This window comes from Gossypium hirsutum, chromosome A06, assembly GCF_007990345.1.
Source record: "Gossypium hirsutum isolate 1008001.06 chromosome A06, Gossypium_hirsutum_v2.1, whole genome shotgun sequence".
In the NCBI taxonomy this organism is placed as follows: domain Eukaryota; kingdom Viridiplantae; phylum Streptophyta; class Magnoliopsida; order Malvales; family Malvaceae; genus Gossypium; species Gossypium hirsutum.
In genome coordinates this window covers 18,673,238-18,697,769 of record NC_053429.1, presented here as the reverse complement: position 1 = coordinate 18,697,769, position 24,532 = coordinate 18,673,238, and the positions used below count along the sequence as shown (strand labels likewise).

The 24,532-nt window shown below is 31.4% G+C and overlaps 2 protein-coding genes across 3 annotated transcripts; both read left to right on the top strand.

The window, feature by feature from the left end:
• The first annotated feature begins 6,422 nt into the window (after positions 1–6,422).
• Positions 6,423–9,431, top strand: LOC107897728 (nucleosome assembly protein 1;2). 2 transcript variants are annotated; one of them, XM_016823287.2, is made up of 13 exons: positions 6,423–6,581; positions 6,719–6,778; positions 6,861–6,904; positions 6,989–7,084; positions 7,428–7,520; positions 7,603–7,690; positions 7,773–7,834; positions 7,930–8,114; positions 8,229–8,406; positions 8,495–8,538; positions 8,647–8,845; positions 8,962–8,973; positions 9,066–9,431. In XM_016823287.2, exons 2-13 carry the CDS (start codon positions 6,733–6,735, stop codon positions 9,129–9,131), a joined length of 1,113 nt encoding a protein of 370 aa, XP_016678776.1. In that variant the 5' UTR covers positions 6,423–6,581; positions 6,719–6,732; the 3' UTR covers positions 9,132–9,431. The 2 variants fall into 2 exon arrangements, with proteins under 2 accessions (XP_016678776.1, XP_016678775.1); XM_016823286.2 differs by having other exon boundaries at positions 6,443–6,778.
• A 544-nt stretch (positions 9,432–9,975) lies between these two features.
• On the top strand, positions 9,976–13,940 carry LOC107897727 (DNA repair protein recA homolog 3, mitochondrial). Its single transcript, XM_016823285.2, has 8 exons — positions 9,976–10,323; positions 10,510–10,567; positions 11,020–11,237; positions 11,354–11,441; positions 11,714–11,886; positions 12,218–12,364; positions 12,705–12,836; positions 13,091–13,940. Exons 1-8 carry the CDS (start codon positions 10,267–10,269, stop codon positions 13,475–13,477), a joined length of 1,260 nt encoding a protein of 419 aa, XP_016678774.1. The 5' UTR covers positions 9,976–10,266; the 3' UTR covers positions 13,478–13,940.
• Positions 13,941–24,532: the final 10,592 nt, after the last annotated feature.

Genomic DNA, 24,532 nt, shown 5'->3' with positions numbered 1-24,532 from the left:
GGCAGACCCCCAACTAAGTTCGCCAGCTATTCTAAAACCGATGAGTTTCAGCAGCCACCTCAAATGTACGAGGTTTCGTGACTTGTTCGGCATTGGATAACCTCCAATGATCTGAAGGATGTACGCCTGAGCGTATCATACTCTTTGTACTTCAGTCAAATCATCTCTCAGCACTGAGAATGTTTCTCGTAACTAGCCCATATCGATCCGTCCTCCGTAAATAATATCCGGAATTACACCTATAATATCGTAACATATGGCTCACCAATCAGTAGATTGAGCGGACCCGGTGAGTACAGACCCATCCACTGGTAACCCCAACTGTAATTGCACATCTTCCAAAGTGATGGTACACTCTCCACATGGAAGATGGAATGTTTGTCTCTCGAGTCTCCACCTTTCCAAAAACGCGCCGATGAGGTTTGAGTTCAACTTGCACCCTCGGCCTATATTGGCCACGAGCCAAAACCTGCTTCCCTCAAGTAATTTTCAATCAACGGTGATAGAGGACCAGGTAGATTACGAATAAAACATTGTAACACTCAATCTACAGGCTATTATAAAAGCAATTAATTAAATTATAAAAATGAAATAAAAAATTAAATAATATTAAAAAATAAAATTAACCCTTACCATTTGCATTTGGTCGACGAAGATATGTTTATCATCGAGACGAATTAATTGTCGGGCCATTGTTAACACGATCAAATTTCTTAGAAATTATAAAAAATAAATAATACTAATTCAGAAAAAAATAAAAAATTAAGGGAGTTTTGAAAGCTTTTTTGAGAAATTTAGAGAGAAATTTGGAAAAATAATAAAATTGGTGTGAAAAAATGTGTTCAGAGGGGATTTTATACTTTTTTTTCCTGACCGTTGGGCCTAACGGTCAGATTTTTAAACGGCTATTGGAAGTCATCGTTTGGGGATTACACTGCCAAAAGCACATCCTCGTTAGCGCTTTTTACTAAAGCGTGTCCACATCAGCACGCTTTTGCCTAACACAAGAAAAAAAGCTCTGACATGAAAACGTTTTTATGGGTTTTTCCCTAAAAATGCATCCATGTTAGCATGTTTTTAGATTTTCGGTCCATTCCCATTATTATTTTTTGAAACGGCCCATTTCCATAAATATTTTTGAAAAATACTAAAAAAATATTTCCTTTTATTTTTTTAATATTAAATTATGTATTTTTTTTCCTTATTTTTCCACTCTTTTCCCTTTCTTCGTCTTCTTTTCATCTCATTTCCCTTCCCCAGCCAACCATAGTTGCCATTGATTCCACCACCGTTGGTGGCTTTCGTCGGTTGCTCTCTTCATGCTGCTCTACGCACCATCCTATGTCATTTTGTGCCTAATGGATTGAGTCCAACGACCTCCTCATTCTTCATCTCTCTTAAACAAATTTCAGTTTATTATTTTTTACTTCTCTAATTTCAAAGAAAACAAGCAAAATTAATTGATGTTTGTGATTCACTGGGTTTGGGTTGCCCAAAGGGTGTGATTTGGTGGCAGTTGTTGCACTCCCTGTCGCCTTTCGAAAAAAGCTAAAGAGGAAAATGAAGATAAAAATAAAAAAAAAATTATGGAGATCTAAAACAGCAAAAAGAAAATCAAGAAGACATGAGTCCTTCAGAAAACAAAAAACATTTCGAATGATCTTTTTTCTTCAAAGAAAAGTCATGCTTCATCTAGAGAGAAAGAGAGAAGCACAAAAAACATTTTGAACGAACTTTGGAACTGTTAAACCGAGCATTGCAAGTTAAGGTGGCTCCTGTTTTCCAGGAAGGCAACAAGGAAACTGACTTTATGACTCGATTTGCAGCGAATAAAGCTTTGGGTTTAAAAGTATTTTTAGAAACACCAGCTGCGATGCTGCAAATATGTATGAAGACAAAGCGGGGAGGACAACTACCAGGCTAATTCGGATGTAGTTGTTTTTACGTTCGTGTTTTCGCTTCATTTACTAAAAAAATGGACCTTAAAAATGGGTTGCATAATGCTTCCATGTTTCTTCCCCTAGCAGTAACAAAAAACAAATTACAAAGTCTGCAATAATAAAAGAAAAAGCACATAGAATCCCATGCATTACTTATAAACCTTCTTCCTCTGGGTTGTCTTCATACTCTCAAGTCAATCCTTTTCTCTTCATTTTGATGGGATTAAGGGTTGAGGTTGGGCTTTTAAGAACTAAGGGACAGGCTTGGGAGATCCATTGGCAAGTTTGGTGTACGGAGAAGCCACTGGCGGTGGCAGAATTGGTGGCGGCTGCTATTTGCTGGGAAGAAGAAGAAAGTGACAAGAGAGGAAAAAATAAGGTGAAAAAAAGCAATAAATAAAGCAAAAAAAAAAATATGTTAATATTAAAATGAAAAATAAATAATTTTTTAAACAGGCACATTTAACTTATCAAGTCATAAGCACTTTATCAAATAACGCGATAACGTTAATAGCATTTTCTAAAAATTCAGTGTCAAAAATGAAAAACTAACTAAAATTCGGTAGCATTTGGTATAGTTTACTCTAAATTTAATAAAATTGATTTTGTATAATTTTTTTTATTTTGTTTTGATTAGGGCGAAGTCATAACAATTTTTTAGGGGCAAATTGAATTTTAAAAGGTTAAATCGAATTTTATAATTTTAGGGGCTAAAATATAATTTTAGAATTTTATAATTTTAGGGGTTAAAGTATAATTTTATTTTTATTAATTTAAAATTTTTAAAAAAAATTAAAGAGTTTAAATGACAATTTTTCATTTTAGGGCCCAGTCCCCTAAATTTGTCTCTAGTTTTAATAATACCTTTTGCGATTTTAATTCTAATATTGAAATTTTCTTTCTAAAAAATATTTATCCAAAAAAAAATAGTTCCAAATATGTTAGAATTTTTAAAATTTTCTGTATAAATAAAAGTAATCTTATTAATTGTAAAAGTGCGATATGGTGATTGTTCACATAATCCTTTAATTATATGATGGAAAGTTCAATCTCCATTCATAGAAATATCATAGAAATAGAATAAATTTCATGTTTAATTTTTTACTTCTTCGAAAAGTATGTACGGAGAAAAGATTAATCACTATGACAGACTATAAATAGCCTAATTATGAAAAAAAAATATGATTAGTTATGAAGAGAAAAATAATCAGTATTGTTATGTTGATTAAAGAAAAACATATGAGTAGTGGAGCTGCGAATTTAATGTTGAAAGTAGAATTAGTTAAGGTTAATTAGAAATTCTACTTGAAGAGCTTGGAGTGGTATAATATTTTTAGTTTCCATAGAAATCTGATAATTATCTTTAAACTATAAATAGTAAATCATGGTGGCAAATGTTGTGGCAAGTATATATAGTAGATTTTTCTATTTGCACACTGTCATCTTTAAACTTTACAAATTAGGGAAAAGTATTATACTTATATGGTAATAGATAGAGCAATTCATCCTAGCAAAAGCTTTTTGGCAAGTAATTGTGTAATTTTTTGGTAATATAGTAAGGATATTGTACTAGACATTTTTGCATGAACTTTCCAAATAGCTGGAAAAAATTATTTTAAAAGAGAAATAACAAACCCTGTAAAATAATATTATTGAATATAATTAAAATATTACAACCATAAAAAAAAAACTTAATTTGTTTTTCTTTAATGATGTTTAGCTACTATAATGCATCTGTTTGATAGTGGTAAGCATTAGTTTTATAATATCGAAGTGTAATTCAAAATTAAATAATTTAAATTTGGAAATATAATTTAATATGGATACAAAGAATAATTATTTTAATGACAGTTTAATAAAAGAATGGAGAGTAAAAGCTACATTTTATGGTGTAATTTGATAGGATTACAAAATACAATTTCATCTTTAAAAAAATAATTTTCTTATATTTAAAATTTAATGATAAAAGTAAATTATTATTCTAATGTTAAGTTAATAGTATAATGATCAATAAAAAATATTTTCATCCGTATAAAAGTTTTTCTAAATTTATGATTTTTTTTTATGTATTTTATAGTTGGACGAAAAAATGATTTTGTGTTATAATCTAGACTTATTCTAAATTGTCGTATTATATTTAAATCTAAACCTCAATTAATTCCATTTATATTTTTTTATAAATATAAATTCCATTAAATTAAAATTAAACCTCAATTATATTTAAATTCTATTTATATTTAGAACTTTACATAATGAATGATGTGAATTCAATTAAAAGATTTATCTTAAATTTCCGCTTTATTGTATCATTTATATTTATTATGTTTTTCATTGAGTTTAACATCACAAATGACATTAACTCAATGAAAAATAATTACTAATTTTTTTAAATTATTATAATGATTTCAAAATAATCAACATTGGTGTTATAAAATTTAGACTTATCCTAAATTATAGCAATTTTGCTTAATTTTGAACATCAATTTCGTTTATGCTTACTAAGCCTTTCATTGAGCTTAACATTTAGAAATATTGTAATTATTATAAAATAGTGAATATTGACGCCATAATTTAGACGTATCCTAAATTATAGTGTTATAACTTAAATCTAAATATTTTGTTTATTTATCTTTACTAAAACTTTCTTTAAGCTTAACATCAAGAATGACGTAATTCAATTGTAAAAATTATTAAACATAAAATTAAAAAAAAGAATAATATTATTGTTTAAATCTAAACATTAATTTCATTTTTTACTTACTAAATTTATAATTAATCTTAACGTCACCAATAACCGTCAATTAAATTTTAAAAATATTGTAAATTTATAAAATAATAAATAATTATGTCATAAACTAGATTTATCCTAAATTATCACTTTATTGCTTAAATCTAAACATTACTTTCATTTATACTTACTGAATTTTTCTTTAAGCTTTAGATCATGAATCACATCAATTCAATTGTAGAAATTATTAAACATTATTTTTTTTTAAAAAAATTATTGTTTAAATCTAAACATTAATTTTATTTTTACTCACTAAATATATCATTTAGCTTAATATGACAAATGACGTCAAGTATATTATAAAGATGTAGTAATTATCATAAATAATGAATATTAGTGCCATAATTTAGACCTAACCTAAATTATACTGTTATAACTTAAATCTAAATATTACGTTTGTTTGCACTTACTAAATCTTTCTTTAAGCTTAACATCATGAATGACGTTAACTCAATTGTAGAAATGATTAAACATAATTTTTTTACTTACTAAAAATAATATTATTGTTTAAATCGAAACATTGATTCTATTTTTACTTACTAAATCTATCATTGAGCTTAACATGACCAATTGAGTCAACTAAATTATAAAAATATAATAATTATCATAAAATAATGAATATTGGCGCCATGATTTAGACCTATCCTAAATTATAGGGTTCTAACTTGAATCTACATATTCCATTTATTTACACTTACTAAATCTTTTTTTAAGCTTAACATTATGAATGACATCAACCCAATTGTAGAAATTATTAAACATAAATTTTTTTAAAAAAATATTATTGTTTAAATCTAAACATTAATTCCATTTTTACTTACTAAATCTATTATCGAGCTTAACATGACCAATGACGTCAACTAAATTATAAAGATATAGTAATTATTATAAAATAATGAATATTAGCCCCATAATTTAGACCTATCCTAAATTATAGCATTATGACTTTAATCTAAATATCACTTTTATTTATACTTACTAAATCTTTCTTTATGCTTAACATAATAAATCGCGTCAATTCAATTGAAGAAATTATTAAACATAAATTTAAAAAAAAAATAGTATTATTGTTTAAATCTAAACATTAATTCCATTTTATTTATTAATTCTATTATTGAGCTTGACATGATGGATGTAGTAATTATTATAAAACAATAAATATTGGCGCCTTAGATTTATCCTAAATTACAACGTTATAATTTAAACCTAATTATTATTTTTATTTACACTAACTAAATCTTTCTTTACTTACTAAATTTATCATTAATCTTAACTACATGAATAACCGTCAACTAAATTTTAAAAATAGAGTAATTTTATAAAATAATAAATAATTATGTCATAAACTAGACATATCTTAAATTATTGGTCCTTACTTTCATTTATACTTACTAAGTTTTAAATAAATTTAGCATAAAAATGAGGTCAACTCAATTGAAGAAATTATTAACAGATTTTGTTGTTGGAATTTAAAACAAGTAAAAACCCTAATTGAAAATTGAATAAATATATTTAAAAATTTAGTTAAAGGTTAAGTTTCAAGTATAAAAATAAAAAATAATATTATAGTAAAATTAAAATTATTAAAATTTAATAATAGAAAGACAATATTTTGAAAAAAATATTTAATCAATAAAATTTTAAAATCTCCATTTACGGATATGAAATGAACTTTTGGGTAACCATGATAAGGCTGGGATTTGCTTACCATTTTAAACAAATTCAAAAGCGGTGCGAGCCCTATTTATAGCCATCAAGGAAACGAAAAAAAAAAAAAAAAAAACAAGTGAAAAACAAAAAGTGCTTTGCTTACGCGATAAAAACTAGTTTCGCGGATTTTAGGTTTTCGTAAGGTAAAGGGAGAGGATTGTTAAGCGACACGCCTCTCTCACTCAAACCCTATTCTTTTTCCCAATTTCTCGAATCTAGGGTTTTACATTCTCCTTTTCCTCTCCAAATCAACCTTATTTCATTTTTTTTCTTCTCTTAGAAATAATATCGTCAATGAGCAACGAATTAGTTAACTTCAACATGTCCGGTCTTGGCGATGGTATTGATATTTTTCTCTTCTTTATCTACAATACTATCGCTTCACTCTTATCGCTTCTCTCAGTTTCTATTTTTGGTTGCAGCTCTTAATGCCGAAGCACGAGCTGGTCTCGTTAACGCTCTCAAGGTGGGTGACACCCATAATTGTTTTTGGTTTTCTTTTTGTTATTTTTTTCATTTTTTTTTTGTTTTTTGATATTTTGGTTTGCAGAATAAACTTCAAAGTCTTGCTGGGGATCACTCCGATGTGCTGGAGAGCCTATCACCGATTGTCAGGAAGCGTGTCGAGGTTCTTAGGGAGATCCAGGCATGTTCTTTCTCCCTGAGCTTTTTCGATGCTCTGTTAAGTTTTACTCTGATATCACTAATGGTTTAGTTGTTTTTGTAGCCGGGTTTACTCTATTATGGTTAAGAAACTCGAGTATCTTGGATGTATGGGGTTGTTAATGTGTTGAATTTCTAAGATCATCTATGCACATTTTTATTGGATTTACTTTTGGTATGGTAGAAAGTTCATTGTTCTTGCTCGGCAGCTACTTTCCGTTCCCAGCTAGATTGATTTAGATTGTTGTAATCTAACTTTTATTTATCTTAGCTGCAATGTGATTGGAAGGGGAATGCCTTTTTTGATCCCTATTTTTCTTTAACAGAGCCAACATGATGAATTGGAGGCTAGGTTTTTTGAGGAGAGGGCTGCACTTGAAGCTAAATATCAAAAACTATATCAACCCTTGTATGCAAAGGTTTGCATTTTCAATTTTGCTTTAGTTATTGGCTAATCAGTTACTGTCGCCATTCACCTGACTTATTACCTTATTTTTGTAGCGATATGATATTGTGAATGGCCTTGCTGATGCTGAAGGAACAGCAAATGAAGCTGCCAAGGACCAAGGAGAGGAGAAGGATGCTGAAGGTATGATCTTATTGAGTCATTTCTTTTCCCATATGCATCTTTCTTTCTGTGGACGATATTTATAAAATTATGCTTTATGCAGAGAAAGGGGTGCCTGATTTTTGGCTTACTGCAATGAAAAATAATGAAGTGCTCTCTGATGAGGTGAGTATCCAATTACTATTATTTTTATAACTCTTTTTGTTTTTTTGGTTGGAAATGGTTAAGCTTCTCTCTACATCCTTTGTGTTTGGAACCAGATCACTGAGCGTGATGAAGGAGCTCTCAAGTATCTCAAGGATATTAAGTGGTACAGGGTAGAGGAACCCAAAGGATTCAAGCTTGAGTTTTACTTAGACACCAATCCTTATTTCAAGAATACTGTGCTGACAAAGACATATCTCATGATTGATGAAGATGAACCTATTCTTGAGAAAGCAATTGGGTAAATACTATTACCTATCCTTTTAGAGAATTCCCTATTGGATTGTTAAATATGTCCAGATTACAGGAGGTTCTTACTTCTTTTAACTAAAACTTCTTTACACCTAATTTGTAGGACTGAAATTGAATGGTATCCTGGAAAATGCTTAACGCAAAAGCTTCTTAAAAAGAAGCCTAAGAAGGGTTCAAAGAATGCCAAGCCAATCACTAAAACAGAGGAGTGTGAAAGTTTCTTCAACTTCTTCAATCCTCCGCAAGTTCCTGAGGATGATGAAGACATTGATGAAGATACTGTAAGCCCAACCTCACCAGATCTATATAAACATTGATGATTGATTACATTTCTTCTGCTATTCCAATTGTTTTTACTTTCTTGCACAGGCTGAGGAGCTACAAAATCAAATGGAACAAGATTATGACATCGGGTATGTTCTCTTTTCTTCTTACTCTAGTTATTGAGTGAGACATCATTAATCATTGTTACATGTATTTGAAATACCTACTTATTTTATGCTATCTGTTTCTTTTTGCAGATCAACAATTCGGGACAAGATTATTCCACATGCTGTGTCATGGTTTACAGGAGAAGCTATCCAGGGAGATGAGCTTGATATAGATGACGATGAAGAAGATGACGATGATGATGATGAGGAAGAGGATGATGAGGAAGAGGATGAGGATGCTGACGATGAGGATGAGGATGATGACGAAGGAAGTAAGACCAAAAAGAAGGTATGAGATGCTAAATTTAGGGTGTGTTATAATGTGTGCTCAATTGTTTGTTCAAAATCTGAAGTGATGCTAATATTTCTTTTGTTTCTTGCATATTGCTTGAAAATGTGCTGCAGTCGGCTCATAAGGTACACCAATTCCATATCATTTAGGTCTCTCTTTTGGCCCTTCTATTGAAAATTTATTCTTAATTATGTTCGTTGTTCGTTGTGTATTGCAGAAGAGTGGTAAAGCAGTAGGGGATGGGCAGCAAGGTGAGAGGCCTCCGGAATGCAAGCAGCAGTAGAAATTAATTGCTGCTGTCGGAGTGTGGTTTATAAGATTTTGATTGGAAGAAGCGGGAGAAAGGGAGGGTTTGCAGTTTTGGTGGTTATTTATTTCTACAGTTTTATGTTATTGCTATGAGTATGATTGGTTTCTACAGTCGTTTTATCCTTTTTGGTCTGTTGGTTTGGTAGGATGGTCTGGTAATGGTAGTCTAAGATGTTTTGGGATTTTGTTTTAATGTTTAATGTTTCCAGAAACTTTTAAGAGTTCTTGTGATAGCTTGTTATCAATTATTTAATGGCCGGTCTGATTAAAGTTATTTTTTGTTCTCTTTTGCATATTCCTTTTATATACCGAGTTCTCTTGCGCATGGCTTGTGGTTGGACGGCAACAATTATGATCACATTGTATTTCCATGGATCTTTAATTTTATTTCTAATGTTCTTGCAACTTCAAAAAATTATGGATGCAAAAATAATACTAAATAAAACATCTGTCGCAGCCCTTTCTCCTTGAAATTAATAAAGGAAGAAGACCCACAGTATTCTCTACGGTTATTGTAGATTTTGTTTGAAAAAATTAGATTTATTTCACTGTTTTAAGTATTATGCCTTAGTTCATATTTATTAAAAAAATTTCTTAATAGGTTGATATGATTTTCCTAAATTCTCATAGCAATAAAAAAGATCAAAGAATTATATGTCATTATTTTTGTAATTTTAAAAAAATTCGGCTCAACTTCATAGAAAAAATCTCAATAATTAACCATTTTTTAACGATATTAATGATTTGGAATAAGAAAGCGTTACATTAATAATAAAAACGGAATATAATACAACAAAATAATACAATATAATAGGAACACCAAATTTGATTAAAATTCCCTGGAGGCCCAGACGGGCCAACCAGCAGGCTCCCTCTCCCCCGCCCCTGGGGGGTACCAAACCACTGTAGTGCAAATCTCGAAAAGGAGGGAAACTCAAACCCTAACATCCCAGACCCACAGCAGCAGACCTCAGTGTCTGTCTGTTTGTCTTTCCATTTCTTTACTCTCTTTTTAATCCATGGTACTAAGTAACATCTAATCACAACTAGTTTGTTCTTCTTTTCCCACATCTTATACTTCTAAACAAAGCTCCTTTCCCTTGCATGCTATGGCCAGCTTTCTTCGAAATGTTTCATCTCTTAAACGTTCTCTCTTCGCTCCACAGGTTTTAAAAACCTTACCCTTTTCTTTATTTTCTTCCATAACTTCATATCCTTTGTTTTTCTCATGTTTAATCTGATTGTCTTGCACTATGTTCATTTTTTTATATAAAAAATGGTGGTTCAGGAACAGTAGAAATATATATATATTCGAAGCCGTGAATCAATTTTTCTCTTTTTCCTTTTTGCAGGTTTGTAGGGGAGGGGTGTTAAGGTCATCTTCTCAGCTGTGTAACTTTTCTTCAAAAGGTAAATGAAATTCCTTTGAAAAGCTTCAATTTGAATGTTGGTACTCAAATATTGTTATTTGGGTATCTGGTATTCTAATTCTATGTTTGGTTAAATCACGTTTTGGTTTTTGAGTAGAATTTTAATTCAGGTAATCATCTGAATGTGATTGTAGAAGAGTGCTTTGTCATGGGATTTTTATTAGATTAATAAATGTTTGAATTCTATAATATTTAATTGAAACAAGTCAGCTGTACTGTAAAGCGCAGTGCTTAACGTAGTGTCATCTTTTATCCAACAATAAAAATTATAAATTCATGCCATTTAATAGATGGGGTTCTTTGGCTATTTTTCTTGAACTGGATTCATTTGAGTTAAAAAGTGAAATCTAATAATCTTTTTTTTTTTTTTGAATAAAAGAAATCTGATGCTTTCTTGTGTTCGGTTATTTCTTTGTTTGTGTCCTATTGAAGGTAGAAGGAAATCCAAGTCAGATTCAAGTGATTCGTGCGATGAGAATATGTCCAAGAAAGATTTAGCTCTAAAACTTGCCTTGGATCAGATTACGAGTTCTTTTGGAAAAGGATCTATCATGTGGCTTGGTCGTGCTATGTCTCATCGAAATGTTCCAGTAGTTTCCACTGGTTCTTTTGCTCTGGACATAGCACTTGGAATCGGTGGCCTTCCAAAAGTACTCTAAAATTCTTGTTTCAGTTCTTTTACCATTTATGCTGCTAGTCTGCTACTAAGTAATAGCTGCTTGTGATGCTTTTTAGTTCCTTATACATCTCTGTTGGAATTTTACAGGGCCGTGTCATAGAGATATTTGGACCAGAGGCTTCTGGGAAAACGACACTTGCTTTACATGTAATTGCTGAAGCACAAAAGCAAGGAGGTCACTGAATGTATTTTAGCTTAGTACTGTGTGATTTATGATTGATTGTGCTGACTCGTTATGAAATCCATTCTATGTAAAGGTGGTTTATAATAAGGCATCTGAACTATTATAAAGGTTTTGTATGCAGCGTATAACGTTAAATGTATTTATGAGATGATTGCATTTGGAGGGTGCACCAGATTTTGTTGTGGCTATCTTCTGTGCTGTTGAGGTTGTTTCTGTTATCTTTCTGCTGAATGCTTACATATGGCTATAATATTCAAATGCAGGTTATTGTGCTTTTGTCGATGCTGAGCATGCTCTTGATCCTGCTCTAGCTGAGACAATTGGGGTGAACACTGAGAATTTGCTCCTTTCGCAACCAGATTGTGGAGAACAAGCTCTCAGTCTTGTGGACACCCTTATACGTAGTGGATCAGTTGATGTTGTAGTTGTTGACAGCGTAAGGTGTTCCTAGATTCATTTTTTTTCCATTATGGAGTTTGGTGTGATAAATACTGCTGATAGTTGGTAGAATGTGCTTCTGCCGTGTTTGTGACTTGTGAAATATGCTTTGTTTTCCTTGTCTGCATCTTCCCTTGGACTGCTTATGTAATTAGGTTGTGCTATGATGCAAATTTGAGGGAGGACTTTTCAAATTAGTGTTTGTGTGCCAAGAGTATTGGGTTCTCATCCTTGAAGGATTCAAATTCTATAATTTTATCTGTGTGATACTGCTGTTTATCATATCTATTTACAGTGAGCTCCTAATAATAGCTTAATTTTCATCTCAGGTAGCTGCCCTTGTGCCTAAAGGCGAGCTTGATGGCGAGATGGGTGATGCTCATATGGCAATGCAGGCTAGACTGATGAGCCAAGCTCTTCGTAAAATATGCCATTCCTTATCATTGTCTCAAACCATATTGATTTTAATAAATCAGGTTTAAGTTTGATTCCCGATTATCTCCTTGATGAGTTTTGATGATGAGCTCCATATTAGCAACATAGACCTCTAAAGCTTTAGGTGGCCAAGCAGTTGTTAAAGTTCTTGCTTTGAGTTTGTTTGATTAATGTTGTAGCCTCTGACTCTGTGTACATTGTGAGTTTTGCCCTTAGGTCAACTTTTTGAATTTTGCCCCATTTAAAGGCTTTATTAATAATTCTAACCAGTAATTAGTTGGTTGTTTGATTGATGCAATATTTCCTAGCTAAATTGTTACCGCTAATTAAATGTAGCTTGTAATATTTTTTTAGTACATACTAACTATTTAAACATATCAGGTGAGGTCAAAACTTTCGACATTTGGATTTGGTGGGCCAACCGAAGTTACCTGCGGTGGTAATGCCTTGAAGTTTTATGCTTCAGTGCGTCTAAATATAAAGAGAACAGGGCTTGTCAAGAAAGGAGAAGAGGTATCAAACTCACACCCTTTCCTTCCTATTCAGTTTGTTGGTTGGATTTATGTGTTGTGGGTAACGCATATAAATGGTTTGTTTCTTTACTCTTAGCTTGATTGAAACTTCTTGAGCAACTTGTTAAAATTTCCTTTGAACTGTCTCTTACATTCCCAAGCAAGTTAAACATGTGGCTTTATCTGCAATCCAGCAGATCTCACTCTTGCATATGTTCTATGTCTCATTGTGTTTTTGAAATGTCTAATCTGTAGAATATTGGAAGTCAAGTTCTTGTGAAGGTTGTGAAGAACAAGCTTGCCCCTCCATTTAAGAATGCTGAATTTGAGCTTGAGTTTGGCAAGGGAATATCCCGGGAAGGGGAGATCATAGATTTGGCAACGAAACACAAACTTGTTACAAAGTCTGGCGCATACTACAGTTTCAACGACAGGAAACTCCATGGCAAGGAAGCCTTCAGAAGGTTTTTGGCTGAAAATGGAAGTGCTCTTGACGAACTTGTGATGAGACTTAGAGAAAAGCTACTAGATGCTGAGAGAAAGAAGGAACGGCAAACAGATATCTCGGATGAGAATACTTCAGAAGAACCAGTTCCAATTGAAACTAATGATGAAGAAGCTGTTATCGCCATTGAAGCTTAAGTGTGCTTAGATTTGAACTGTAACTGCCATTGCATATTCTGTTGGATAAGTAGTAGATATTTCAGAGGATACAAGGATGGAAGGATTTGGAGGTCCTCTAATTCATAGCCACATTTGAACCCTTGTTAAGGTCGACATTAGGGGCTTGGATTGACAGCATTGTAGCTCGAGTTTATTGGCCGTGTTTGTGCATGTGGGGGTAATTGTGGCGTTGGAAAGTTTTGTGTATTCAATGGATGGGAGAATACAGGATCTTGTTTCAAATTTCCAGGGGCATCCGACTGTCTTCCTCTCACATTGTCCTATTTCCAGCCATATTTACCATGTTAACGAGGGAGCAATTTTTATTTGAAAAATTGCGTTGTATAACTTAGATTCTTATTTAAATTCTGAGAAAATTTTCTGCTATCTAGCAAATCTATTCTCTGCAATTATGAAACCATAAAATCACAGATTCGTAGTAGTCCATTGAGGATTTGAACATCATCATCATTATCATTTTGTTGCACATAAAATTCCCAAAGAAAACTTTTTACTATCGTTCCTTTTGTATGAATTTGTAAGTGTGATTTTTATATTAAAAATCGAATATCGTTCCTTTTGTATGAATTTGTAAGTGTGATTTTTATATTAAAAATCGAATATAACGGTAATTACCTAAAAGACCTGAAACATTTGATCGATTATTTAAGTCAAATTTGAAAATAATCAAACTGAAATTTTAGATTTCATCAGTTTCATTGGTTTTGAATTTTTCCCTCAACCTAAAAATCTTTTGTCAATTCACAGTTATTTTTTTCCTAAGTTAACTTTGATAATTAATGTTTAAAAAAAAGGTGATTATTTTTTTTAACGGAAATGTTGGTTAAAATATTAATTTGACATTCCGAATGATAATTTATATGTACTTTATTTTAACATAACATTATTTGTCTTACACACATCAAAAAATAATTTAAAATTCATAAAAATATTCAAATAAAATCAAAATTATAAAAAGAAAAAAGAAAAAAAGCATGAAGTACTTGTGAATTGTCATTTGCCATAAAAAGTTGTCATGCTTAAAATTTTAATGTTTTAGTCAATATAAATAATTCAACTCTTTTTGGAAGATTGATGGTCAAATTCAATTCTTTTAAAAATGTTCAAGGTCAAATTTAGTTAAAAAAAGAATAAAGATTAAATTAACAAAATAGGTAAACATTGAGAGTTAAATTTAACATTATACCTATATAAAAAAGACAAAGTTTGAAACAACTAATTCATAAACAAGTCAAAATTTAATAAATTAAAAATATTTTTATATTTACTTTTTAAAGATTTTAAAATATTTTTTTATAATTAGGACTAAAATAACAAATCTTGTAAATATTGAGAGCGAAATTTGTTAAATTTTTAGATTTAGGATCAAATTTATAAAATATGAAAATATTGGAGGGTTAAACTTTTCATTAACCTAATAAAATAAAGTCCACTTTAGACTTCCATTAAGTAACTAATGAAAGAATACTAAAATTTATTATCTAATAGTTGAATGTATCTTGCAAGTTACTTTATTATAATCTTTATTAAATTAATTTCTCGTTCTTATATCATTAAAAAAATTAAATAAATTTAAATATCAACAGTGTTAACATTTATAATTTTTTTTTTAAAAATAAATGACATTTACTGCTCAATAAAATTCTACTTTGAAAGTTTTTTAGTTGATAAAATATTTTATTTGAAGTTGAATTGTAAATTAAAAAAAAAAAGAGATTTCATGTCTTTTTTTTAAAACTAAAACTAGTAAATGAAATTCTATTCTAATTTGATCTTATTTGGTTCTTTTTAATAGTAAAAAGATTAAATTAATCTATTTAATATTAAAAGAACTAATTTAATCCAGTCAATGATATAAAGAGACTTCATATGTAGATTCACTTTTGTTTTATAGCTATTAAACCAACCAAGCTTTTGGTTAACTTCATTTGGTAAATGATAAGTACTGGATTTAGGCTTAGCTGAAGTATTAAATGAATTTTGTTTGGATATAGATATTGAGTTTAATAATTATTAATAAAAAATGTCAATTTGTTCAATTTGAAAAAAAATTTCGAGAATCTAATGATTTAAGCTATTTAAATTAAAGTCCTCAAACAATTAAAGAGTTAGTAGTATTCAATCTTGCCCCATTAGCTATGCAATGTTGGAGATAGCTCCATGAATTTGGTACTTTATGGGTTAGAGTAATAAAAAGCATGTATTTCCTTAATTGTTTGTCCTTTGAAGCTAGAAAAGAAAGTAAAGCATCATGGGTGTGGAGTAGTCTATTGGAAGGTAAGGATTTCTTGAAGGTATCTTTTGTCTAACAGGTTCTCAATAGGGGAAGAGCTCAAATATGGAATGATAGGTGGGTTCCAAATACTATAGAGGGTCAACCAATTCATTCTTGACATCTTGATGTTCCTTTGGATAAAAAAGCTATAGAGATTGTGTGCAATGAAGAAGGTAGATGGGATTTGTAACAACCCTCACTTGACCCGATCGTTGGGTCCAAACTACAAGATGCTACAATCATTTCCAGAACAACTACAATCAATTATACAGTAAATAATCATTCACACATGCAATTAAGTGTCAATCACATTCAAATTATGTTAAACAATCATTTTTGGGTCTTAAACAAGCTTATGGAAGCTCTTTTGTCAACCCAAGCATGAAGAGGACCAAATTGTAAAGTTTTGAAAATTTAGGATCAACGTCACGACTTCATCACTTCCACGTCATGATGTCACCAAATCCAAAGTTTCCAACCAACCTTTTCAATATGTTCACCAAATACGACTTTCACTTGGTTCAAAGCATACCAAAACATGCCAAACAAATTCAAACAACCAAATTCAACTTCTTGTCAAGACATACAATGCTTATACATCAATTGAACTTAAACAAATTAATGTCATTAGAACATAACATCCAAACCATTCAAAGACCAGCCTTCACCTATGCCATACCACATTGAAAACATGTCATTTCACTTTAATTACCTACACTTATGTACCTATACACATCAATAACTTTTTAGACTTTAAACATGGATTCCAACAATCAAGAATAAGTCACATTTCTTAACCATTCTTCATTTAAGCATATTTTATCCCAAATTTCTATCCAACTATGTCAACCATGTTTAGCTTAACTCAACATTTGCATACATATATAAATCCATCATCAAAACCCTTATGGCATTAACAATAAACCAAATTAACCATTCACCAACACATACCTCAAGCATGGAAATCAAACATTACCATTTTCAACTAGGCATTAACTTAACTAATTCACATGCCATGACCAACATTCAAAATCATCATTATATGCCATATTCATCACAAATTTTCAACTCACCAAGACTTTTATACATTAAGGTATACACTAACACACTTATATACATGCCACAACCCTAGACCCAAAATGATCGCATAACTACCGATTCAGTGATAGTGTGAGCTTCGAGGCGATCCGACTTGACGAGTTTTGCAAGGTGACGATCTACAAGGAAAAAAGGGAAAACAAACAAGGTAAGCATATAAGATGCTTAGTAAGTTCATATGCATTATACAAAAATTACCTTATTCATGCCTAACATTTTAAATTTACTTTAGCTTGGCGCAATATTTGGCTAGACATGGCAATAAAAAACATCAACATTGTAAGCATTTGCTTAAAATCAATACCATATGATACTATAAGTACTTAACATGCCAATTCATGTCACATTAGGTAACAATCTCAAATTCACAATTAATCAAAAGATAATACAATCACATACATGTCAAAGGAATTACTCCAATAAATTTTTCATGCTCAATTCATTCGACAACTTTCCATTTGAATTTAAATTTCATCTCATTTAAATTTCTTATTTTCATATAAATTTTTTCACCCAATGAACCCTAGTAAACAGACTCGGATACACAAGTATCTACACCGCTAGCTGCTCTTCCTAGCTGAATATATATATCAGGTTACCCGTTGAGCTAAACCTTTAAAATTGACACATCAGGTTACTCGTCCGAGCTAAACCTGTGTCACATAATACTTGAGAATTTGCAACAAATACTGGACCTCGATGACATCCGTAATAAATCCCGTACAAGTGCGCACAAGACTCTATTGGCATGCCAGTTGTATCCTAAACTTTACTAAGTTCACCTAGGTATATTTTACACATTTAACTGTTAGAGTATGCCCAAAGACCAGTCATGAGATGATTGTAATTGTAACAACCCATTTTTCAGTGGTGTTGGAGAGTGGTTTCGGGGCCACAAATCTAATGAGTAAGTTCGCAAATATTATTATATATTATTTACAAGTCAAATATGGTTTTAAAAAGGTTTTTAATATGGTAATTTATGTTATATGAATGATGGTTCAAGTGGTAAGACCCTAAAGTCAAGTGGTTTTAGAAAATAAGGTATCGGGACCTCGTTTCTACAAATTGAGCCCTAAATATTTTTATAATATTTACGGAGTGTTTGTAACATCCCAAAATAGGGCCTAAACGGAACAGTGGTTGCAAAACCATGAAGTTGAGATAGAAAAGTTTATTCTGATTAATTTTTATAATTTACCGAGTGATTAGATGCATGTGTTAAGTATCGATGGAAAATTTTATAGATAGCATGCTTAATTTACCTACTAGGGCTTAATTGCAAAAGTTGATAAATATGAGTTTTAGATGATAAAGGATTAAATTGAAGAGTATAATTCAAGTAGATGTCCTTAAATGGTAATTAGACCATTAGGTTTTCATGGACAAAAATAGACATACATAGATAAAAATAACTAAAGTTTTAATGAAGGGTATTTTAGTCATTTGGTAATTAAAAGATTAAAAAAGGGAAAAAGATGGCAAAATGTGCCCATCTTCTTCATTAGGCTGAAATTTCAAGGGTTCTTCATAGCTAGGGTTTTTTCAAGCTTCCAAGCTTTATATTAAGTGATTCCAAGCCCCGTTTTTAATGTTCTTTACGCTTTTGAAGTCCCAGTAACTTGATTTAGCTTATTCTAGCAATAAATTAACCTAGGGTTCATATTTGGAAAAATACCCATAGGTGAAATGTGTTTATTTTGATGTTTTATGATAGAATATGAAGCTTGAAATTATGTTAAACGACTTGAGCTAAGCGATTTTAAGCGAAAATTAGTAAAACAATATAATCGGTAAAAATATCTAATGGTCATAAGTACATGTTAGAGAGAGAATTTGATGTTTCCGTAGGTAAATAAATGATCATCATGTCATAAAATATAAGAATTAGGGATAAATTTTCATTTCCGAGCCTTGGGGAAAAAGTGTAAATATGCAAAAGTTTAGGGGCAAAATTGTAATTTTTCCAAAGTTAGAGTTAAGGATTGTTTTGATAAATCTGATTATTAAATAAGTTAAATTTGCTATTATAGATCAAGAAGAACGAAATTCGGGGTTAGACCGAGGAAAGAAAAAGGTTGAGGACTAAATCAAAATATTTGATCGTATTTTGTATCGAGGTAAGTTTGCGGTAAATAAATGCAATGTTTTATTATTTATAATTAATGATGTTATTTTTCAGCATCTATATATTTATTTTGTAAATTTATTCCTTGATGATTCAAGTAAGAATTGACAGAGAAATGATACTTAAAAGTCCCGGTTGAACCTTAGGAATGTGTAGGATACAAATGTCATGACATTAGGGTTTAAGGATACCAAGTAAGACCATGTCAAGACATGGCATTGATAAACTATGATAAGGCAAATATCCCATGTAAGACCATGCCAAGGCATGGCAATGTGAGTTCATAAGGCAAGGATACCACGTAAGACCATGTCAAGACATGTCAATGGTAAGTTTAAAAAGGAAAGGTACCCATGTATCCTTAGTATTCCAAGTGGTTCAACGGAAAATTTAAAGAGTGTACCAAAGGAAAGGTAAGATAAGTCTATGTTCAAAAGGTTTAGGTTATCTTGATAATTCATTTAGAATGTTTTTATTTATTTACATGCAAATTTACTAAGCTTTATGCTTACTCTCTTTCTTTTCTCTCTTTTTTATAGTATCGCAAAGCCAACTCGGAAAATCGTAAGGACATCAGATATCACCTCACTCTATCAATGAGCTAAGGACATCAGAGATCGCCTCACTCTATCAACGAGCTATCTCGGTATTTTGTGACTAGAAATACTTTAAGTTATGGCATGTATAGGGACTTGGCTATTATGTGTGTATGTCCTTATGATATGATTAAAGAATGGCATGTGAATACTTGGTAATGATTAGCTTATGATATAGCTAAATAAGAACATGTTCTGGTATTATGTATGCCTAAATGTTGTTTGATGTAAAGAAATTATGAAGGAGTAAGAGTTGGCCATGGAACAGTTAGGAAACAGCAGTAGTGATGTGGATTTGAAAAATCACTAAAAAATTGTAGAAATGGAACTAAATGATGAATGAGATATATAATTAAAGCTTATTTAGTCTATTTTCATAGGAAAGAAACAGAGTAAGCAAAGGAAGTCTATATTCTGAGATATTTAAATTTATGTAAGACTGGTTCAGAGTGACTTCGTGATCCCCTATTCCAACTTAGGAAAATCACTAGAAATTGTAAAAAAAAGAATTATAAGTCAAAATTTATATTTCTAGATTCCTTAGTAAGTCTATTTTCATTAAAAACAAACGGAAACATTATCCGAATTCTATATAATGAGATAATAGATTTTTAGTGAAGAGAGGTTAGGTCCACTAAACTACAAAACAGGGGAACATTTAATGAATAAAATATACTAATTGAGAAAACAAAAAATTCTGGAAAAATTATGATAAGAAGATATATGAGTCTAGTTTCATGGAAAATTTACGTATTTAAATTTTGAGTTTCGTAACTAGAGTTATAATTAATTTAGTGACTGTCATGCAAATGGACAGTTTTATTATAAATAGTGAAATAAATTGTTTTGATTTGTGTAAGTAATTGGAAAATTTTTAATGTTCCCAGTTTGGTCCTGAACCGTTCCAATTGCACGTTTTAGGGCCTCAAAGGCCCTTTTTAGGGATTTATTGGATGAATGCGAGTGAATTAATTTAAAAAAAAAATTTATGCCCTGAGCAAGTACGATAAGTCTGGTAACGCCTCGTGCTCGACTCTGGGACGGTCTCGGGTGAGGGGTGTTACAGTGTTATTAAGGTTGTATTAAAGTTTGGTTAAGAATTTTCATTGTTTAGATAGTTAATTAATTTAAAATGACCACATCGTAAGAGTTGTAAAAGTAAGTTTTTATTAGTAATAGGTATTAAATTTTTAAGGAAATAAAAATTTATGGAGTTAATCGATAAATATACCATGTGCTTATATATAGTGGACGGTTATGGGTGTTGAATGTGTAAATTGAATGTACAATTAATGGCAATTTGGTAATTAACTAATTAATGTGAAAATTAAATAAAACAATTAAGGCAATCATCTTTCTCTTTGATGTTTTGTCTAATTTGAAAATGAAAGAAGCCATGGAAGGGGGTTTGAGCATTCGGTCGTCTTTTGGAGCATGCATGGTATGCTTTTGAGTTTATTTCTAGTAAATTTTATGTTTTTGAGATCATTGCAATTAGGTCTAGCTAGCTCGTATCTTCGATTTTGAAACTGCTAAAGATTTTGAATGTTTTCATTGATGAATATTTGTGATTTTAGATGTTAAATGATGAATTTGAAGTATTAGTTGTTATTTATAAGTATTTTGTTAAGTGATTTTGGATGAATTTAACGATTAGGGATTAAATTGTTAAAATAGTAAAAATACAAGGACTTGATGTGAAATTGTTGCAAATACGGGCTGTATTGGAAGCTATGAACATCTGGCTGACATGAATTTTCAATAAATTTAGTTTATTTGCATGATTAGGACATAGGGACTAAATTGAATAAAAGTAAAATACTAGGGGCAATTTTATAAAAATGTCAAAAAATGACTAAATAGCATAAAATAAATTGTTTTACTATCTAAATTAATAAATTGAATGAAATTATTAACTTAGATCAAGACCGAGTGAAAAATTGAGGAGAATAGAAAATTACCAAAAAGCCCCTATACTTTGACATTTCTGCAATTTAGCCAGGTAAGCTCGTAACTTGATTAAATCAATTAATTATGGTTTTGTTTGTTTAATATCTAATTGTTTATATATGATTTGAGTTGATTGGCTTGAAGGAAAATGATAAAGGCCATAGTTGAAAAACACTATAGCACTATACTGGAGAATAAATAAGACCATAGTTGAAAGATACTATGTCACCATACCAGAAATGAGTAAGACCATGACTTAAAGACATTATGACATCATGATTCTAACGAGCAAGACCATGACTGAAATATGTTATGGCATCATGATTCTATCGGGTAAGACCATGACCGAAAGACATTATGGCATCATGATTCTATCGAGTAAAACCATAGCTCAAAGACGCTATGGCATCATGAATCAAAGAAATAAGACCATGGTTGAAAGACACTATGGCAACATGACGAAAAATGAATAAGACCATGGTTGAAAGACACTAGGGCATCAAGACAAGAATAAATAAGACCATGGTTGAAAGACACCATGACACACTCCGATAATTTGATATTCAGTTAACACGTTTCAAGTGAGGTATGTATCGTATGTATGAATACGAGTTGAATATTTGACTAGTATAGTATGATAATGTATGTTAATTCCTTGGTGTAATTATATATTCTCATTATGTCTATAAATACATTAAATTATGATGTTGTAGTGCGTTTAGAGAATTAAATGGTTACTTGAGTGTTTGCCTAATATTCGATGTTATTTCATTTGATTAAACGGGCGTGAAAAAGAAAGGAACGGTTTATATCATGAAAACTATGAAAAGGAATGAAAAGGGTATGTTAAATGAAAGTATGTCTATGTTTATGAAATTGATGATTTCAAGTGAACTTATTCATGTTTAATGACTTATCTTAATTTAATTCAAGTGAATTATGAATTGTTGCACTAACATGTGTTGTTGGTGATGCTTAGGCTTGTGCCAAACTATTGGTTGTGTAATACCCCTCACCCGTATTCAGTGCCAGAATAGGGTTACGGAGCATTACTGAACTTACAACACATTCAAACATACATTTCACATACATTTAGTCAATTCATATACAATTCATTCACAATCAAACATTTCGTCCCTAATACGAGCCTACGAAGCCCAAACATACATTAGGGGTGGTTCGGGACTAAATCGATAACTTTGGGAATTTTTTGAATGCTTAAGAAATTTTCTCAAAAATAGGGGACACACGTTCGTGTGGCCCGACCGTGTGTCTCACATGGCCAATAGACACGTCCGTGTCACAGGCTCTGTGGACACACGAAATGGGATCACATGGCCGTGTCCCAGCCCGTGTCCTACCCCGTATAACTCTCTAGCTTGGGTCACACGTCCAACATACATTCCCGTGTGGCTATCCCGTGTGCCCTAAAGATGGCCATACACGCTCGTGTGTCAGGGTGTGTGCTAGGTCGTGCCAAACCTATAGGGTATACTGACTTATGCCACACGGCCAAGTTACACGCCCGTGTGTGAGGCCGTGTGGAGCATACTGACTTGATTTTAATTCAACACCAGGGGACACACGGCCGTGTAACATAGCCTTCTGTCGCACACGGCTGAGACACACGCCCGTATCTCTGCCTGTGTGGACAAAAATAGGCTATTTACCAAGCCATTTTGCCACCCAAACTTGTGCACACATATATTAACCCATTTGGCACCAAAAAAATAACATTAATAGGCATTTTAATCAACCAATTCAACCATAATTCACGCACAATCTATTCTCTCTTTCTCCATACACACAAATCACAAAAACATGCCATACAATTTATACCAAATTCACATTTATAAATCATCTAATTATACACTTCTAAACTTGTATCATTTTGCATCAAAATCACAATCATGTAACTACTCTAAAATCAACCACTTAACATCCTAATCCTTATAATTCACAAGCATTATATATTCATCCATGAACTCACAGCAGAAAACATATATGCACATATTTATACATAATCAAAACAACCAAATTAAGCCAACTCTCATGGCTATATTTAAAAATCAAAACATAAACATTTACAAGCCATCTCACGTGACCAAAATCATTATCAACCCATAATCAACATGACTCAAAATACCTGTAACACCCCTAACCCATATCCGTCGCCGGATTAGGGTTATGAGGCATTACCGATTAAAATACAACTCAGAACAAACTTTCATTTCAGTAATAATCATCTAATAAAATTTTAAATCAAACTAATATACTTCGATTCTATAATTCATATAATTTCCAAGGTAATGTTTAATCAATACAAACTAGAGGTGTGCATTGGCCGGGCCGGGCCCGAAATGTGGGAAGGTTTGGGAAAAAATATAGGCCCGAAAAATGGGCTTAGGCAAAAAAATAAGACCCGTTTAAAAAACGGACCGGGCCTCAGGTAAGACATTTTTGGCCTGGGCCCGGCCCGAATTCACTAAATGACAAAAAAATCTATTTTTTAATATTATTTTCTCCCTATTTTGCTACTATTTTACTATTATGTTGCTACTATTTTGTTGTTATTGTTTGAATATTGTATAAAACTTATTTTATTATTAATTTTTTTATTGTTTTAAAGACATTTGCTAATTTTGTTATTATTTTAGAGGCATTTTCTTGTTAAGTTGTATCTATTTTAATGTTAGTTAAGTATACAGATTTTTTAAAATTTATTTTCAATTTGTTGAGTAATATTTATTTTGATGTTTTTAGTATTTTTGATGGTTTATATATATTTTAAAATTATATAAAAAATAATATAAAAATTAATATGGGCGGGCCGGGTCGGGCTCGAGTTTTAACATTTTTATTCTGGCCGGGCTTGGGCAAAATTTTAGGCCTATTTTTCAGGCCGGGCCGGGCCTGGGCCTAGCGAACGGGCCTAAATTTATAGTTGGGCCAGGCCCGAACCCAGC

What these genes read in the sequence shown, in the direction of transcription:
- LOC107897728 (XM_016823287.2), top strand. Translation starts at nt 6,733, where the DNA reads ATGAGCAACGAATTAGTTAACTTCAACATGTCCGGTCTTGGCGATG. An exon ending in ATGAAGTGCTCTCTGATGAG is followed by an intron (nt 7,835 to 7,929) that starts GTGAGTATCCAA and finishes GTTTGGAACCAG; the next exon opens with ATCACTGAGCGTGATGAAGG. An exon ending in AAGACATTGATGAAGATACT is followed by an intron (nt 8,407 to 8,494) that starts GTAAGCCCAACC and finishes TTTCTTGCACAG; the next exon opens with GCTGAGGAGCTACAAAATCA.
- LOC107897727 (XM_016823285.2), top strand. Translation starts at nt 10,267, where the DNA reads ATGGCCAGCTTTCTTCGAAATGTTTCATCTCTTAAACGTTCTCTCTTC. An exon ending in ATGTTGTAGTTGTTGACAGC is followed by an intron (nt 11,887 to 12,217) that starts GTAAGGTGTTCC and finishes TTTTCATCTCAG; the next exon opens with GTAGCTGCCCTTGTGCCTAA. An exon ending in TTGTCAAGAAAGGAGAAGAG is followed by an intron (nt 12,837 to 13,090) that starts GTATCAAACTCA and finishes TCTAATCTGTAG; the next exon opens with AATATTGGAAGTCAAGTTCT.